Genomic DNA, 18,045 nt, shown 5'->3' with positions numbered 1-18,045 from the left:
TAGGTAATATTTTTTTAAAAATTTAAATAAATTTGACATGAACAAGTTTGCACTTTTTTAAGTCCTAAACCCTTGATCACATTTTAATGAAATGCTTAATAATACATTAAATACATTAACAAATATAATAAATGGCTCAAGTAATACATAAAGGCTATTTTTCATACTTACAGAGTAGATAAAGAATGGAGAGTATCAAATGCTCCTGGTGCAACTGTAGTAATTTGATTATCATACAAAGAAAGCAAACGCACAGAACTGAGTCCTATGAAACTGTCATTCCCCACACAGGTTATTCGATTGCTTCTCAACATCCTGAGGGGAAAAAAAGGACATTGTTATGGAGACAAAGCGTCAGGCAATCAATTTTGCCTATCTGAGGATCAAAATGATCCTTGCAAATATGTAGCATTCATTACTACTTTTAAAAAATGTTCTCTTGCTATTAGATATTGCTATGACTATATACTGGGAATATCTTGCAAGAATAAAGTGCTTTGAGTTGTCAATGATTAATTTCAGTTACAAAAGGCACGGTGAGTCTAGGCATGGATTTACCATCCCACGATGAGGGCAGAATGTTTTCCTTGGATGCTACAATTATGTTTGCATGACTGCATAATGTCCTAATTCACCTACAGCTCTCTGAGTCCTTGGAGCCCTGTGATTTGTGTATTCAGGGTAGTATTACATTTGAGGTTGAACAGAAGGGAGGTGGAAAAGAATCAATAGCCATTGCAGATGAAGAACTGAGGGCATCTCAGGGACTTACACACTGAGTCAATGCCAAACATGGGCTGGGGGAGCCAAAACGGATAGAATATCTACAAAGACTACACGAATAATTTTATTTATGAAAATTAGCCCATTGATTTAAGTTGAGAACTTAAAAAGAGGCAACGGTAACAGATCCCATATCCAGAATAAAGTTTAAAAAGGTTTACCATGAAAAAATACTTTTTTTTAAAGTCACTGTCATTAATAGGGTTAACACTGTTGTCATTTCCTTGTTACTGCTAAAGTTTTGGCTCAATTATCAATTATTTGCTAATTATGTATTTGTCTGGCTTAAAAACTGAACAAAAAGCTCAAAGTCCCATGGGAAAATAATTATGAGTATATGAATAGTTGCCATAAATCATATTCAGAATTCCTGAAAAATTAAATTATTCCTCAACTTTTCTAAACATAAGTTGGCTACTAAAAAAATTGAAGAATGTAAAAAAGAGAGGTAAAAATAAAGAAACAAAGTGTCACTTTAAAATTCTAGATTGTTCCATAATAAATAAGAAATATAAACGTTTGCATTCTGCCAAGTCACAGATAAGAAGAAAAGATGATGCTCTCATTATGAAGGAATCGTTTTACTTTAGAAAACAAATGCACAACAGAAAAGCATTCCTATCAGCGCTTTCCTTTGTCATAAATGATGAAGAGCACTGGGTCTTAATCTTGCTGGAGTAACATGTCCTGGAGGAAGTTGAAGAAAAGTTTGCGGGCCAGTTGCGGTGGCTCCTGCCTGTAATCCCAGCACTTTGGGAGACCGAGGTGGGCGGATCACAAGATCAGGAGATTGAAGCCATCCTGGCTAACACAGTGAAATCCAAAAAATTAGCCTGGTGTGGTGGCAGGTGCCTGTAGTCCCAGCTACTCGGGAGGCTGAGGCAGGAGAATGGTGTGAACCTGGGAGGCAGAGCTTGCGTTGAGCCAAGACAAGCACTCAAGCTTGGGTGACAGAGTGAGCCTCCGTCTCAAAAAAATAAAATACAATTAAATTAAATTAAAAAAAGGGAAAAGTTTGATCTCTGTTGCTAGAAAAATCCATAAGCACACATATGCACACATTTCACCTGTAATGTCAAGGAATTCAATGACTGGCTGAAATATGTGTATGAACGAATAAGTGGCCTATTAGGGTTCAGAAGCCTAGGGGAATGGAAATGTGCTCTCAAAATCTTCATAGCTCCAAGACAAAAGATACCAAGAATAGGTATGTTCAGATAAAACTATTCTAGGATTTTGACTACCCTGAGTTTGGTTCTAAACTGCTCTACGATGCTTGTTGGAACATAACCAGATTCAGGAGAGAGTCAGTTAATATCTGTCTCAGGTGCTAAAACGTAAGCACTTCAAAAATATCCATAGGAATATAATGAAGGGAGAAAGTGGAATTTAGATAACTTTTCACAGGGAGAGTCCTGTCAATGGACAACAAAACAGTAAGAAATACTTTGAAAAGTTCCTTGAGATGGTGTTACAGATAGAACTGTATCCCCCTCAGATTTGTGTTTTGAGCCCTAAGCCCCAAATGTGACTGTACAGTCACGTACCACATTACAATATTTTGGTCAAGCAGAGCTATACAAAAGTTGTCCAATAAGATTGCAAGGAAGCTGAAAATTTCCTATTGCCTCGAGACGTCATGACCATCATAAATGTCATAGCCCAACACATTACTCATACGTTCGTGGTGATACTGGTGTAAATAAACCTACTGTGCTGCCAGTTGTATAAAATTATAGCACAACACTTACGTACAGCACATAATACTCCATAATGACAATAAGCAAATATAGTATTGGTTTATGTATATACTATACTATTAATCGTGATTTTAGAGTGTACTTCTACTTATTAACAAAAAGTTAACTATAGAACAGCCTTAGGCAGGTCCTCCCTGAGAAGGCATTGTTATCCTAGGAGATGACATGTTATCCTTGCATGTAATTGCCCCTGAAGACCTTCCAGGGTGACAAGGTGTGGAGGGAGAAGACAGTAATATTGATATATTGATTATCCTGACCCTGGGCAGGCCTAGGCTAATGTATGTGTTTCTTAGTTTTTAACAAAATAGTTTAAAAATGCAAAAGTAAGTAAATGAAACAATTTAAAAATTAGAAAAGAATAAGGAAAAGAATAGAGAATAAAAAATTCTTATGTAAGAATTTAAAAATTTGTACAGCTGAACAGTGTTTGGGTTTAAGCTAAGTGTTATTACAAAAGAGTAAAAAAAGTTAAAATATTAAAAAGTTCATAAAGTAAAAAAGTTACAGTAAGTTAACTTTAATTTATTACTGAAGAAATACATTAAAAAAATAAATTTAGCAAAGCCTAAGTGTATAGTTGTACAGTGATTTTTTTTTTTTTTGTGATGGAGTTTCTCTTGTCACCCAGGCTGGAGTGCAGTCGTGCGATCTCTGCTCACTGCAACCTCCGCCTCCTGGGTTCAAGCAATTCTTCTATCTCAGCCTCCCAAGTAGCTGGGATTACAGGTGCCCGCTACCATGCCCGGCTAATTTTTGTATTTTTTAGTAGAGATGGGGTTTCACCATGTTGGTCAGGCTGGTTCTGAACTCCTGACCTCAGGTAATCCACCCGCCTTGGCCTCCCAAAGTGCTGAGATTACAGGTGTGAGCCACCGCTCCAGGTCGTGTACAGTATTTATAAAGCCTATGTTAGTGCACAATAATGTCCTACGCCCTCACGTTCACTCACCATTCACTCACTCACCCAGAGAAACTTCTAGTTCTACAAGCACCATTCTTGTTAAGTGCCCTATACAGGTGTAGTATTTTAAATACTTTGCACCATATTTTTTACTGTACTTTTCTGTTTAGGTATGTTTACATACACAAATACTTTCCATTGTGTTAGTAACAGTTGCCTGCAGCATTCAGTAGAGTAACATGCTGCGCAGGTTTGCAGCCCAGGAGCAATAGGCTGTGCCATATAGCCTAGGTGTGTGGTAGGCCATACTATCTAGGTTTGTGTAAGTCCATTCTAGGATGTTCACACAACGGCAACATTGCCTAATGACACATTTATCAGAACATACGTATGACTATATTTGGAAAGAGGGACTTTAGGGAGGTGATTAAGGCTGAGTGAGATTATAAGAGTGGGGTCCCATACTGATGGACTGCCATCCTTACAAGAAGAAAACGATGATACCAGGCAGCTCACTATCTCTTCCTATGAGCAGACAGAAGAAAACTCATTTGAAGAAACAGTGAGAAGGTGACCGTCCACAAGCCCAGAAGTGAGGCCTCATCAGAAACTCACCCTGTCAGCACCTCCGTCTTGAACTTCTAGCCTCCAGAATGATGAGAAAATCAATTTCTGTTGTGTAAGCTACTCAGTCTGTGGAAGCTCATTACGGCAGCCTGAACAGATGTGTACAGGTGTAGTTACAGCCTACTGCCTTCCTCCCACTCCAAGGTACTTCTCTGCCAGGAGAAGGTTCCAGTATCAAGAAACAGTCCTTTAACTGCTGTTTGAAAAGGGAGCCTTCTGCTTGTTGCAATATTTGTATTTTACCCGAGACAACTCTGGAAAAGGTTAGATGCAGCCACCTGTGGTCTCTTTTCTATCCTCTTCCTACACATTCCTCAGTATCTCTCTCTCTCTATCTCTCTCTTTTTTTTTTTTTAGACAGAATCTCATTACGTCACCCACGCTGGAGTGCAGTGGCACAATCTCAGCTCACTGCAACCTCCACCTCCTGGGTTAAAGCGATTCTTCTGTCTCAGCCTCCCAAGTAGCTGGGACTACAGGCATGTACCACCACGCCTGGCTAATTTTCATATTTTTAGTAAAGACTGGGTCTCATCATATTGGCCAGGCTGGTCTCGAACTCCTGACCTTGTGATCTGCCCACCTCGGCCTCCCAAAGTGCTGGGATTACAGGCATGAGCCACTGCACCCGGCCCTCAGTATCTCTTTCATCACAAGGCTGAGTGAACCTTTGCCTATCATTTTGAAAGGGCACCAAGTTAGCCCTTGGGATGGGTCAGCAGGTCCCAGACTGGTCCTGCTGGGTGGTCAGGTTTCAGGCTATCCCAGCAAAACTCAAGGAACACGCTTCTGCTCTTAGGTGCAGGGAGGGCTTTGGGGGTGGGATTTGAATCTGGGATTCTATAAATACATCTCACTGGCTGTGGGAATGCCCTTCTCGCTCTGTATCTGATAAAGAGCAGACAATGGACTCAGCCATCAGCCCACTGGTTGTACATGGCTCTCACAGGCTGCGCAGGGCAGGGTCGTGCGTTTGGGCGAGACAGACTCCCCACTACAGTCAACAAGGACTGCTTCCTGGTTACGAATATTTTCCTTTCTGCCTTCTAAAGCTTTCAGAGTTTGGTTTGTCTCTCTTCCAATTTTCAGGCTACCACTTTTGTCAAACATAATTATATACTATATAGAAACAGTATATATGTGTGTATATGTGTGTGTGTATGCAGCGTGAAAAATTCAAGTAATACAAAACTGTTGTAAGTACTTTTGATTGAAATATCTCAATCTAATCCCCATATTTCTTGGACAACAATCCTTTGGAAACATATACAATTTTTCCCCCAAACTCCCTACCCCTGAGGAAGTAGACATAACTCTTAGCATGTTTTCTCTGAAAAAATAGTGAAAGATATATCACCAGCCTGTCTTTCTTTTACACTAACCTTGCAGGGGCAAAAAAACAAAAACAAAACAGTAGTCTCCAGATAAGCTGTTAGAATTATTCTACTGCAGAGATTCAAGGAGATTCTAAAGCTTACAGTAATTGGGCCAAGAGGAAGTATAGTATAGAGAGGTGTTTGACGATAAGGAAATAAAAATCACCATTTTGAGGCAGGACAAGGTAGTCAGATCCATATAGGCACTGGAGCAAGGATGATCTATTTTGTAGAGGATACAGCAGCCATGAGGAATGCCCCTGATCATCTGCTATCAACACATTGAAGGCAGGAATATTGGGGTAAGGGACCATTTGTATTCATGATACGTGTGTGTGTGTGTGTGTAACACACATCAAAGGCAGGGATATTGGGTAAGGGACCACTTGTATTCACAATATGTGTGTGTGTGTGTGTGTGAGACACACATCAAAGGCAGGGATATTGGGGTAAGGGACCGTTTGCATTCACAATATGTGTGTGTATGTGACACACATCAAAGGCAGGGATATTGGGGTAAGGGACCATTTGCATTCACAATATATGTATGTGTGTGTGTGTGTGTTTGTGTGTAACACACAACAAAGCAGGGATATTGGGGTAAGGGACCATTTGCATTCACAATACGTGAGTGTGTATGTGTGTGTGTAACACACATCGAAAGTCGGAATATTGGGGTAAGGGACCATTTGCATTCACAATATGTGTTGTGTGTGTGTGTGTGTGCACGTAACAGAGAGAATGTGAAAGAGATAGAGGGAGTGGGGTGGGTAAAAGTAGGAGGTGTTTCTCTCTCCCAGGATTATAATGAACAACGAGCTGCAATCCTTTGGTAGAAGAACTGCAATGCAAGTACAAATACTTACAAAGTTTTGAGGCTTTCCAATCCCTTGAACATCTTATGCTGCACATTTTCCAAACGATTACTTGTGAGAAGTATTTCATTTACACCAGATGCGCCTTCAAATGCTCCCTCCTCAATATCTGTGATCTTATTGTTGCTAAAGTTTCTAAATAAAAATTGTTGGAACAAAGATTTTAAACAATTTCTAATAAGGAGGGAATTGAAACATAGTTGATCATTTTCTTCTAATGATCCAAGTCTTCCAACTTTTCACTGCCCAGCACTGCCAGGGCTCTGAAAAGATTCCACTTCCCTACACCATCAAGACAAAGGGACAATAATAATAAGAGGGAATGTCTATGGTAAAAAATGCCAGCGTGACTCATGTCAAACTCTCCAAAGGTCCCCAGGAGTATAAAATTCTTGAGGTCAGGTACTGGGTTACACAAACCTTTATGCCATCTATAAAACCCAACAAGAAACTTTTCAAAAAAATATCCCTGATTAAAATTGTCAAATGAATTAATGACTAAAAGAAGACAACTGGGTAGAGATAGAAGGGCTAAAATTTGTTAGTGTTCTATATATAGCATCAGAAATGTATTTGAATATGGGTTTATTCCCAGAAGAACTTCTCATGTAATAACGTGTTGAAACAACCAAATTAATTGTCAGTATTATGTATGATACCAACTACTACAATGCTTGCCAGAAGGCAAGAGTATCTAGTTGAGGTTAACTTTCTAAAGGCTTTTTCTTTCTCTTTCTCACTGATCGATCACTCCAAGACCAGGAGTGTCCCCCAAACAAGGATCATTTTTATGCATATTTTAATTTCTCTGAGAGAACTGTACACAGTAGCTTCTTAATAAATATTTGTTTCATGGAAAATCATCTTATAGCTAAAAAGAAAGTGCATTTCATAACAGTGAAAAAGGAGGGCAATTAAGATATCAGAAACCATTTGCGAGGTAGCCTAATATGGATGCCAACTGTACAAGCAGTTTGTTCTGTAACTTACAGTCTATGTGACTATGGGCCAGTTACATATGTGGACACACAGCTAAAGTGAGTCGATGCTTCTTTCCTCCTGCTGATGTTTCCGCATGTGTGAGGGTGCTCCACTGGTCCCATGCTATTGACCTATGTCCTGTCTCTCCCTCACACCTCCCCAAGGGCATGGAGTAACCCACTGAGTGCAGCTGAAACTGCTGAGCTTATGAACTTATTTTAAAATATGAGTTGTGGACATGTAGTAACACAGATGAGCTATTGAGCCAGTTTACCAATCATTAATTTTGAATATCTTCTAATGAAAGTTTAATGAAGCAAAAAAGTCCAGTAGTTGACATGAAAAAGAAATAACAGCATGGTTTGAGGAATAGTAAAGGAAGTTACAAAACCTTACTGAACCCACTTTAATGTGCTTAGATTGCTGGATTCCTGCTGTGGCCACATAACAGACCAGCTGTCTGAGTTAAAGTCAGATGCTTAGGCTCTGCTACAGAAAATGTGATTGACACTGTTGAACACACAGAAAAGTTCTCGCAGAGTTTACCCTGAATTCATGTCACAGGTCGCCATCGTAGGGAAATTTCCCAGGATTTTTAATATTTTCTAATTTTCTAAGAAACTTAAGAAAACGAACACAACAAAAATGCTACGGAAATTAAAAAAAAAAAAATAGCTAACAAGTGACTTACATTTTACGTAATTGAGGAAGTTTCTTAAAGATTCCTGTGGCTTCCAATACGGTAAATTCATTATTATTGAGACGCCTGAAGAAAAAGGAAGGAATAGAGAAGTTTTATTACCAATAGTTAGGAGAGCATTAAATTTGATTTCTCAAAATGAATTCTAACATTATTGAATGACACCAGAAAAATAAAAGGAAATACATATATCACAGAAGATTTGTGGAACATACTGATGTTTTTTCTCATTTTATTCAAATTTTAATCAAAATAAAATGTTAGGAAGGTTTTTTTTTACACAGTAACAAAAGAAAAAATCAAAGATCAAAACCAGCTCTCAGCAATCTCTAGAACAAATTTTCTCCAATTTTTTCCACTATCGTCCCCACTAAAAAGGATTTTTAGACTGTTTTTTCCCTAATTGTTTTCTTCACAATTGGAACAAAAATTACAGCTTTATTAGAATGCGATTCACATGCCAGAACATTTACCCTTTTAAAGTGTACAATTCAGTGGTTTTTAGTATATTCACAAAACTGTGCAACTATCTTTGCTATCTAATTCCAGAACATTTCATTACCCCCAGAAAGAAACCCCATACTTATTACCAGTCACTCCCAGTGGCTATTCCCCTACAGTCCTTGGCAACCACCAGGTTACTTTTTGTTTTTTTAATTTTCCTATTCTGGGCATTTTGTATAAATGGAATCACGTAAGATGTAGCCTTTTCCGTCTGGTTTCTTTTGCTTTATATAATGTCTTGTTCCTGGTAGCATATGGCAGTGCTTCATTATTTTTTAAGACTCAATGATATTTCATTACACAGGCATGACACATTTGCTTATCCATTTATCAGTTAGGAGGCATTTGTGTTGCTTCCATTCTTTGACAACTATAAATAATGCTGCTATGAACATGGTGCGCATGTTTCTGCCTGGATATATGTTGTCATTTTTTTGACATATACATAGGAGTGGCATTGCTGGATCACATGGTAAATCTGTGATGAACTCTTTGAGAAATAGCAAAACAGATTTCCATAGACCAGTGATGTATAAAGGTTTCAATTTCTTCCACTATGTTGCTCTCCCCCCACCCCTTTTTTTTAGCCATTCCAGTGGGTCTAAAATGGTATCTCATTGTGGTTTTGATTGGAATTTCTCTAATAACTAATGATATTGAGCAGTTTTTCATGTGTTTATTGGACATTTGTATATGTTCTTTGGAGAAAGGTCAATATGAATAATTTAACCATTCATTAGCTGAGTAAAATATCTTTTAATTTAAATTATAAGAGTTCTTCATATATTGTGAATATGTCTTATTAGATACATGATTTGCAAATATTTTCTTCTCAGTACTGATTTTATTGTATAATTTAAAAAATTATAAATCTCTTACATTACACACATCTGCTGAAGTCTAAATTGGAGGCTAGTTTCCACTATAATTCTTCCATGACAAACAAACTTATTTAAAGTGCTAGGCCAGGGGCAGTGTCTCATGCCTATAACACTGGCACTTTGGGAGGCAGAGACAGGAGGATTGCTTGTGCTCAGGAGTTCAAGACAAGCCTGGGCAATAGGGCAACATCCCATCTCTACAAAAAACACAAAAATTAGCTGGGTGTGGTGGTGCATGCCTGAGGTCCCAGCTTCTTGGGGGGATGGGGATGGGGGACTGAGGTGGGAGGATCCCTTGCACCCAGGAGGCCAAGGCTACAGGGAGCTGTGATGGTGACACTGCACTCCTGCCTGGGCAAGAGACTGAGACCCTCTCTCAAAAAAAAAAAAAAAAAAAAAAAGTGCTATTGTGCTGGAAGATATCACTTGTTTGTAGTATTATAGGTAATAAGCATAAATCCCTAAATAATTGTAAAAAATAAAGTTCAGGGTCTTGGTTGCATGGTTTCCATGCATTTCTAAAATTCCTGGAGCTGTGAAATAGCTTCATTAACTAACAGGAGTACAAAAAAAAATCATTATAACTACAAGATAGTCGGTTTCTGTCAAGTCTTTGAAAGGCATTACTTTATTTTTAGTTATTCAAATTGCTAAAAATTAATTAAGTACTGGCATGAGTACAGGCACAGTGGGAGATAAACAATAACACACAATCCCTGTCATCAAGGAGCTATAATCTAGTTAAAGACAGAAGGATTATATACAAACAAACAGACAACGAACTTTGCAAAGCAGTAAATGACAAATACCAGATGTTGCTATCCATAAACATGGCTAAGATGTTGAGAGAATGATGAGGTTTCGTTAGTTTTTTTCTTGACTTGTTAGAACACTAACGTTAAAGGTCATCTTTTTATAAATAAAGTCAGTAAAGGCAAACCATGCATGCGCACAGAATCTGTGAGTGCTCCAACCAACATTCTAGTACTTAGTATGTGCAAGGTTCTGTGTTAAGGCTGTTAAGTGTAAATGCCATCATATTCTGCCTTTTCAGCTTTTCTTCCATTGTTCAGAAAAAGTTATCCTTTCTACTTTAATACCTGATGACTGAATCCTTCCACCCGTAAGTCAAAGAAGTAGTAAATTAGGTAAGATGGACTCCTTGAATCTATCGTTTACAGAAATTGAAAATGGAGGCTCTCAAACTACTTTATTTAGTTGCTATATGGATTAAATACGTTAAAAAACTAAGTACATAGAAAATAGTTTGGGAATAAATAATACCCAATAAATAAGCATCAAATAAACACCATTGGTATTAGTATGAAGTGCTTACTGAATTTTGAGATAAATTAGTTCTGTACTCAATCGTATGGTTGGCTAGAAAGATGAACAAAGGTAGCCTCTAACATATTCTTGTACTAAGAAGAGTTATGCCAATGTAATGCGTATTAAAATTAACATAATTATTAATAATAAAAATGGCAAGACAAACATTCCTATGCTTTAATGCTTTCACTCCCTCCTTCCCAACCAGAATTTTGTTGGTGGATGAACTTACAACTCTGCAGTGTACTGGGGAATGTGCTCTGGGATTTTGCTGAGTTTTTGATTAGAGCAATCTACTGTGGTTCCTTCACAGCGACACTTTTCAGGGCAAGCCAAATCCGCAAAGCAGTCTCCACTTAATTTTGATCGATAATCTTCTGTACCTATTGAGAATTCAAACCAAAAAAAAGATACTGAGTCTAAAGGTTAGAATATTTATTAGTTTGTAGGAAGAAAAAAGTAAGATAACTATAGATTATGTAGCAGGGAGACAACTTGGGGTATTTTGGTCAATGGATGTCAGGAGAAAGGTTAAAAGAAAGGCTTGGAATTGTCTGGAAAAAAGAGTGACCAGATTCACATGACAGGAAAACATTAATAAAGTTGAGCTTTTCACAGCTGTACTTTCTGCTGATCCAATTCTGAGCCATTCTAGCCTATTTCACAGCTAGTCACACAATGGATATTAATTATTAAAAAGTTTATTTTTTTTCTCTGAGTCAAGAATTGAAAATATATCCAGTAATAAACATGATCCTATATATCATTGTAAATTAGGGCTTTCAAGGCAAATAGATATACTCAGGCTTTTAAATTTTCTATGGACTTTTTACTATTCTCTCCCTCTCACATAATCTCGGAGATGCCTAAAAAGCCCTCTTTTTTTCATTTTGATTTTGTAGAAAGAGACAGGTAAATCCTGATTTAAGCCTCAGCAGCTTGCCATGCTGTAGAAAGCTGCGTGACGTTCCATGGTGCTTGACGGAACCATGTTTTACTCATACCTCGCAACCACATGGTTAGATCAAGCACAACAGAAAATCTCGCTACATTGTCACTACACCAACCACTAGGCCAAAGGTAAGACCAAGAGGAAAATGGAAGGAAGGAGGAGAAAAGCTACAGGCGTTCTGGAAATGTAATACTGTTTACATGACATGCATTCTTCCCGCAGAATGTTTATGACCATAGTAAGAGTATTACTACCGAAGATTTCCTGGAAACACAAAGAAGGGGCTATACGGAAAAGGTGCCTCCACCGTTCCTCAGAACTGCAGAATGGAAACAACAGCTTTCAGGAACAACATCCAGGAAGAAGTTGAAGGTGAGCTACAAGGACAACAGAGAAGCTCAAAGGATCTGTGGTTTCTTCTTGAAAAAAAGGTGCCAAAGACCAAGACTAGAAGAAGGTACATCAGGATTGAAAAGGGAGGGTATTATGTTTCAGATCAGACACTTTTACTTACAGCCAAAATGGTGAATTCCTGCAAAAGTAAAGATCACCAAGAAGGAAAGAAAGAGTAATCCCAATTAAGATTAATATACATATTTATAAAACTAAGCTCTCTTCCTTCTTTATTATGGTAATTATTGAAAAAATAGCATGATGTGATGGGAATTGTCATGCTTTGTAAAATTTTATAAATAATATTTTGAAGCATGGTAGTCTCACAAGAAAACCAATGTAATGAAAGATGCATAGTGCAAATTAAGTTCTCGATTCCTTTAAAAGATGAACTCCCTGCAAGACAGATTTTCTTTTATCACTGTAATATGTAGAGTGCCATATAAAATGGTAGTAGGGAGGTCCACATGTAAAAGTGAATGAAAAACTAATCATGGAGATTCTCAAGGATAATCATTAGAACATTTGGATTAATCCTTATGTTGTGATGTACACTTTTTAATGACCTTTTCAACTTATAAATAATGTTTCTTAGTGGAAATGGAATCAGAATCTCATAAGAAGTTTGCGATGGTGAATATAACGGTTTCATTACATTTGGCAGTTAATGCCACAGTATTTATTGAGGATCTGGTGCCTTATGATTTAAGCTTCACTCCAAAATGAAGTAAGAGTGCACAAAGTCTAAATGACAGGTACACTGGGTATCTTGCAATTCAAATAGTCTGGATTCAGTGGAACAGTAATAATGCTTATTTTATGGTGGCTTTTTAGGTGGACTCAAATTTTAATTAAAATTTTTGGAAAAAAGGGAAGGAGGCCCAAATGATCCTTTTGAGGCCTGGCTTCTACAACTATTATGTTTAAATAACGTAAATTAAATGATCAAAACTTGAAAGTTAAGACATGCTATTTGATATAAAAGATAATTTCCAAATCCTAATTTGGCTGCTGTCAGTAACAGGGAAAAACTGTATCAGAATAGATGAAAACAACCTCACTTTTGTTCTTTATTTAGTGAATTGGAAATATTAAACTTATCAATTATTAATTAAGTGTATTTAAATGAAATAGTTTAAATAATTTGGTACCAATTACATTACTGCCATAATTTTAGGATTCAAATCATATTAATGTTTTTATTCAATAGGTCATCTGGTGTTTAGAATATGGCTTTTTCTGGTTAAATAATAGCTATCAGATTATTTTCCACTTAATTGGGTAAAGTAATTAATATTAAACATTGTCAGTGAAGGCCAATCAACTGTTCTTTTCAACATGTTACTTGCTATGCAGCCAGTATAATATATACAATGCTACTGATCATTCAAGCTCAAAATAAGTCATATAACCAAATCTACTAAATCCATAAAATTATCCAAATTGTAATTCAATAATGGCGAGCAACAAATATCTCCTTAAAATAGAGACTAAACCCAGAGTTCTTCTTTAGAAAATATGGAAGGTAGACTAACACTGTACACTAACGCTGTAGAAATATCTTTTAATCTGTAGCTCTTAAAATATTTTATAGTCAAGAATATACCCAAGAGATGGTGAATGTGGCCAATCAATACTTAACATAATGGTTTAAAACAAACAAGTCAAGAGGCATTTTACACAATTGGCAGGCAAGGAAAAATAAGTAAAGAAACGTATTTTAAAGAGCTAGTTCTAGAATCATCAGTCTTGATAGTGTTAAGGTTGAAGTGGTAAAACATTGCGATTACTTTTCTTAGACACATTCTATCCATCTGCCTAAATTACTCAAGGCATTCTGAGACCATGAACTTCTGATGCTTTCACATCAGACATCAATGTTCTTTTTACGGACTTATATTGTATTTCCGGACATAGAAGAATATAAAGTCATAAACAAATAAGAAACAACTGCATATAAATCAGCAGGAAGCTGCTGTTTTTCTACAAACAGTGAAGCAAAAGTAAAGCAATAAGAACAGTTTTTAAACATAAGAATCTATAAAAAAGTAAGTCTCATGGTGGAAAATGAAATTCTGTGTGTCTGTAACTGATTTCATGTAGAACTAGCTCTTTGACATCGGAAAGATCTCTGTCTTTAAAACCAGCTCAATTAGCTATATTTTAAAAACAGGTTGGCAGATCAGATATACAATGTATGGAGAGATAATGATGTAAGTAGAAAGCCATAGCTTCAAACATTTTAGCTACTGTGAGGAATGTTAGATAATGCGCCAAAGTAAAAGAGAGAGAAGAAAAGGTGGAGTTTAATAATATATATGTTTAACATCAGAAGCTGCATGCAAAGGTCAGGTTTTCAGGAAACAGCTATAAGTGATATACGCATAAGTCAATCTATCTATAGAGTATCCACTGTACTTTCAGAAGCATGCATATCAGTTTTAGAAGCTATATTTTATAAGGTGAGGAAAGGGTGTCTGTAGTTAGTCCTACTACCGAGCAAAACCTACCTGGAATGAAATACTGTTCTTTAGCTAAATAAAAAAAGAGAAAAAAAAAATAGAAGATGCACCTGAATGTCAGCAAGCAGAGATATGAGTTATATTAGATTAAGAATGGACTAAAGTTACTACAATTAAGTGAAAAATGTATATTCACAGCTATGACTGATGTATAATAATGTACAGTGAGTAGTAAATGCATCTATAATTATGGACAATAACCAGCTTGGTCCTTATATTAGCTTTTTAGTATGAACTTAACTGCCGAATGTGAAATACCCCTGGAATAGTTAGGTAGCATACTACCAAACAGACATATAATGTATTCTATCAAAAAAAAAAGGAAAATATTATATCAAAGCAAATAGTAAATTTGAATGATGGAAACCTTCCATTTAATATCAATACAATGTATTCATATTTAGCTTTTTACAAATAAATGCAATATTCCCAAAATATTTAAAAAAAAATAGCTTTTGGAAAAAATGCATCCTCACAGTTGTATGCAAAATAAGAAAATGCAAACTGAGGAAGTGCATTCAGAGTAAGAAGTAAGGGATCTGTAGTCCCTCCCGGTGCCCCTGGACTTCTGAGCCCAAACAAATCATGTAACCAAGTCTCAATTCACTTTCTGAAGAAACAAAAATACAGTTAATTAATTACTTGAGGTTGGTCAAGACAACAAACATGAGACTTAACATACTTCAAAGGTATTCACAGTTAGCTAAAAGGCTCTTGTTAAATGTGAATTTTGGAAAGGTACTATGAGGTATCTAGGCTTCTTTTTAACTTGGTCAATAGCCTATTTCTTCTGCTCTCCGTGGTGTTAAAATGTTACACATAGAAGTATTATTTGAACTGTGTCTACAGTTCTCTTTATTTTGCTATTCATGGGCAGAAGAAAAAGAAATATGGTTCTACAGTGTTCACTAATCAGCCGAAGGCCAGCTGCTTTTGTTAGGTCTCATGTAACCATTGCTGTTGGTCACAGGGGAAATTAACACGTGAAGAAATTACCTGAACAACGGAATTTCTTGCTTTTGATCTGTCCAATTCTTTTGTTTGCCAGGCGGCGGGGGCTGGTGCAACGGGCACCACTGGTCTCAATTGGGTTGGTATGGAGATAATCTGCTAGCCACTTGAGATGGCAGTCACAAATAAACGGGTTCTGGGCCAAATGCCTTTGGAAACACATACAGAACAGTTTTATAGATGACTTGCAAGGGACTCAACTCTTACATTCAGAGTGGAAAGAATGTCATCAAATGTGATCCAAATCACTTATACATACATAGTTTGAATGGCCCGAAGTGGTGAAAAGGTCCCCTTGGCGATGGTCTGAAGCTTGTTGTCATATAGGGAGAGAAGGTTCAAGTTGTGGAGATCCTGAAAAGCATCTACCCGAAGGCAGTTTATCTTGTTGGCATTCAATAATCTGTTTGATTAAATAGTTGTAGAATTAAAGTATAGCATCTCACTAACTCACCTGCAAGATTTTGTGCTTTTTAAGAAAATCCAGCCATGAAATATATTTCTTTAACCTCAACACTAACATTTTAACTTTAATAATTTAGGAATTAGAGGTTAGAGATGTGGGGTTTTACCATATAAAGCAAAAGTCATGTGATCAAATGAACCTAAATCTAGAGGTACTTATACATGTGTTCACTACAAATTATTAACCATTTCCTCTGGAAGATGTAAGGGTGGAATAGTACACAAAGATGGGTGAGACCCAGCCTCCACTGGCAAGGACACCATAAAAATGTCCTAAGACACTATTCATCCCTCAAGACACTCTGTGGAAAAGTAGTTCAGGCTATTCTCAAAACAGTCGCTAGTGTGATCCTTCTAAACATAGAACAGATCATGTCACCCCTAGTTCAGAACCACGCGACAGCTCCCAATTGGCTCTGAGCAGAAGCCTAAGTCGTCACAACAGCCTGTCCGGTAGCTCACTCTTCAGAACTCTGCAATCTTCCCAGTTCTCTCCTCCTGGCTGTTTCAGCTCCAATCACTAATCTCCTTGCTCTTTTTTAAACACACCAGGTTCTGCTATTCTCTGTCTGAAATGTTCATCTCCCAGATGTCAAGCCTTCTCTAATATTGCCTTCTCAATCCGGCCTCCTGGACCCCTCTCCTTAATACATGCAGGCTGTCTTTGACACCTTCCCAACCCCTAACACTCTCGATTCCTTTTACTTTGATCTACTTTTTCTATTTTCTAAAGTATATATATATATTTTTCTGCTATACACAACTTACTATGTTACTGCTGACTGTCATCTATATGCCTCCCTACCCCACAGTAAATCATCCATATGTCTATTTCATTTCCCCTCCTTTCCCAGCTGCCCGGCACATACTGGGAGCTCAATAAATATTGGTTTTTGAGTGAATACTTTACAACCCTCTTGGAGAGTCACACGATACATTAGTATAGGCTGTAGTCTTATATTAAAAATACCTGTTTAACTTTTTAACACAATTCACCACAAATTCCTTTTTACCCCCTATATACTACATCAATATTCTGTGGAACTGTGGTTTATGGATTATACTTTGGCAAGCATCATGCTTGTGGATGTGACTGTGTGTGAGCTTAGGTTTATTCTTCAGCATGTACTCTGCTCTCTACTTTCCTCAACCACCTTCTGAACTCAACTTCCACCCAACAAAGTACTCCTCCCGCTGGGTTCCTCAGAATGTCATTCCATGCTATGCAGTCTTGTCACCTGTTTTATGCAGACCTGCTTATTTGGCCAATGACAGTTTCTCCCTCTTCAGGAAGGACAATTTTAAAAAATAATATTCTTTTTCTCCATCCCCAACGGGCACCACTGGTCTCAATAGGGTTGGTATGGAGATAATCTGCTGGCCACTTGAGATGGCAGTCACAAATAAAGGGGTTCTGGGCCAAATGTTTTTGGAAATACATACAGTACAGCTTTACAGATGACTTGCAATGGACTCAACTCTTGCATTCAGAGTGGAAACAATGTCATCAAATGTGATCCAAATCACTTACATAGTTTGAATGGCCCTGGAGAGGTGAAAAGATCCCATTGGCGATGGACTGAAGCATGTTATTATAGAAGGAGAGAAAGAATATTTTTCTCCATGGGGATGGAGAAATTTTTTTTAAATTCCTGCCTTTTAAGAGGGAGAAACTGTAGACAATACTGGATATAGCATCAAGCTATATCTAGCTATATTTAGTTCAGTGCTTTGATACTTAGAACTTTTAACAAATATGTAACAGCTCAAAAAATATGTGTCATGTGGTTTGGCTATGCCTCGTTATCTAACATACTAAAAATATTTTCTCCTTTGACAATAAAACGATCTCTATGTTAACATGGGGTATTTCCGTTTTACTTGATTTTTTAAAGGTGCTACATCAGCAACATGCAAAGTGATGACTTTCTCACGGTGATTCAATTGGCTGTGCTCTTTGATTCCCCATCAGGAGCTGAAGT

At 37.2% G+C, this 18,045-nt stretch overlaps 1 protein-coding gene across 2 annotated transcripts in view; it reads right to left on the bottom strand.

The window, feature by feature from the left end:
• SLIT2 (slit guidance ligand 2) overlaps positions 1–18,045 on the bottom strand; it is a 374,488-nt gene that overhangs the window by 81,448 nt on the left and 274,995 nt on the right. The window contains exons 13-19 of one of the 2 annotated variants that reach the window (XM_033213874.1): positions 15,858–16,001; positions 15,584–15,747; positions 14,576–14,599; positions 10,953–11,103; positions 7,998–8,072; positions 6,317–6,460; positions 172–315 (exon numbers count right to left, since the gene is read on the bottom strand). In XM_033213874.1, the coding sequence (XP_033069765.1) occupies positions 172–315; positions 6,317–6,460; positions 7,998–8,072; positions 10,953–11,103; positions 14,576–14,599; positions 15,584–15,747; positions 15,858–16,001 (846 nt within the window). The remainder of the gene's footprint in view (positions 1–171; positions 316–6,316; positions 6,461–7,997; positions 8,073–10,952; positions 11,104–14,575; positions 14,600–15,583; positions 15,748–15,857; positions 16,002–18,045) is intronic. The other variant, XM_033213875.1, reaches the window with a different exon arrangement.

Source organism: Trachypithecus francoisi, unplaced genomic scaffold (assembly GCF_009764315.1).
Source record: "Trachypithecus francoisi isolate TF-2019V2 unplaced genomic scaffold, Tfra_2.0 Lachesis_group1, whole genome shotgun sequence".
Classification (NCBI taxonomy): domain Eukaryota; kingdom Metazoa; phylum Chordata; class Mammalia; order Primates; family Cercopithecidae; genus Trachypithecus; species Trachypithecus francoisi.
Note: the sequence above shows the minus strand (reverse complement) of the source record. Positions and strands in the feature narration are given on the sequence as shown.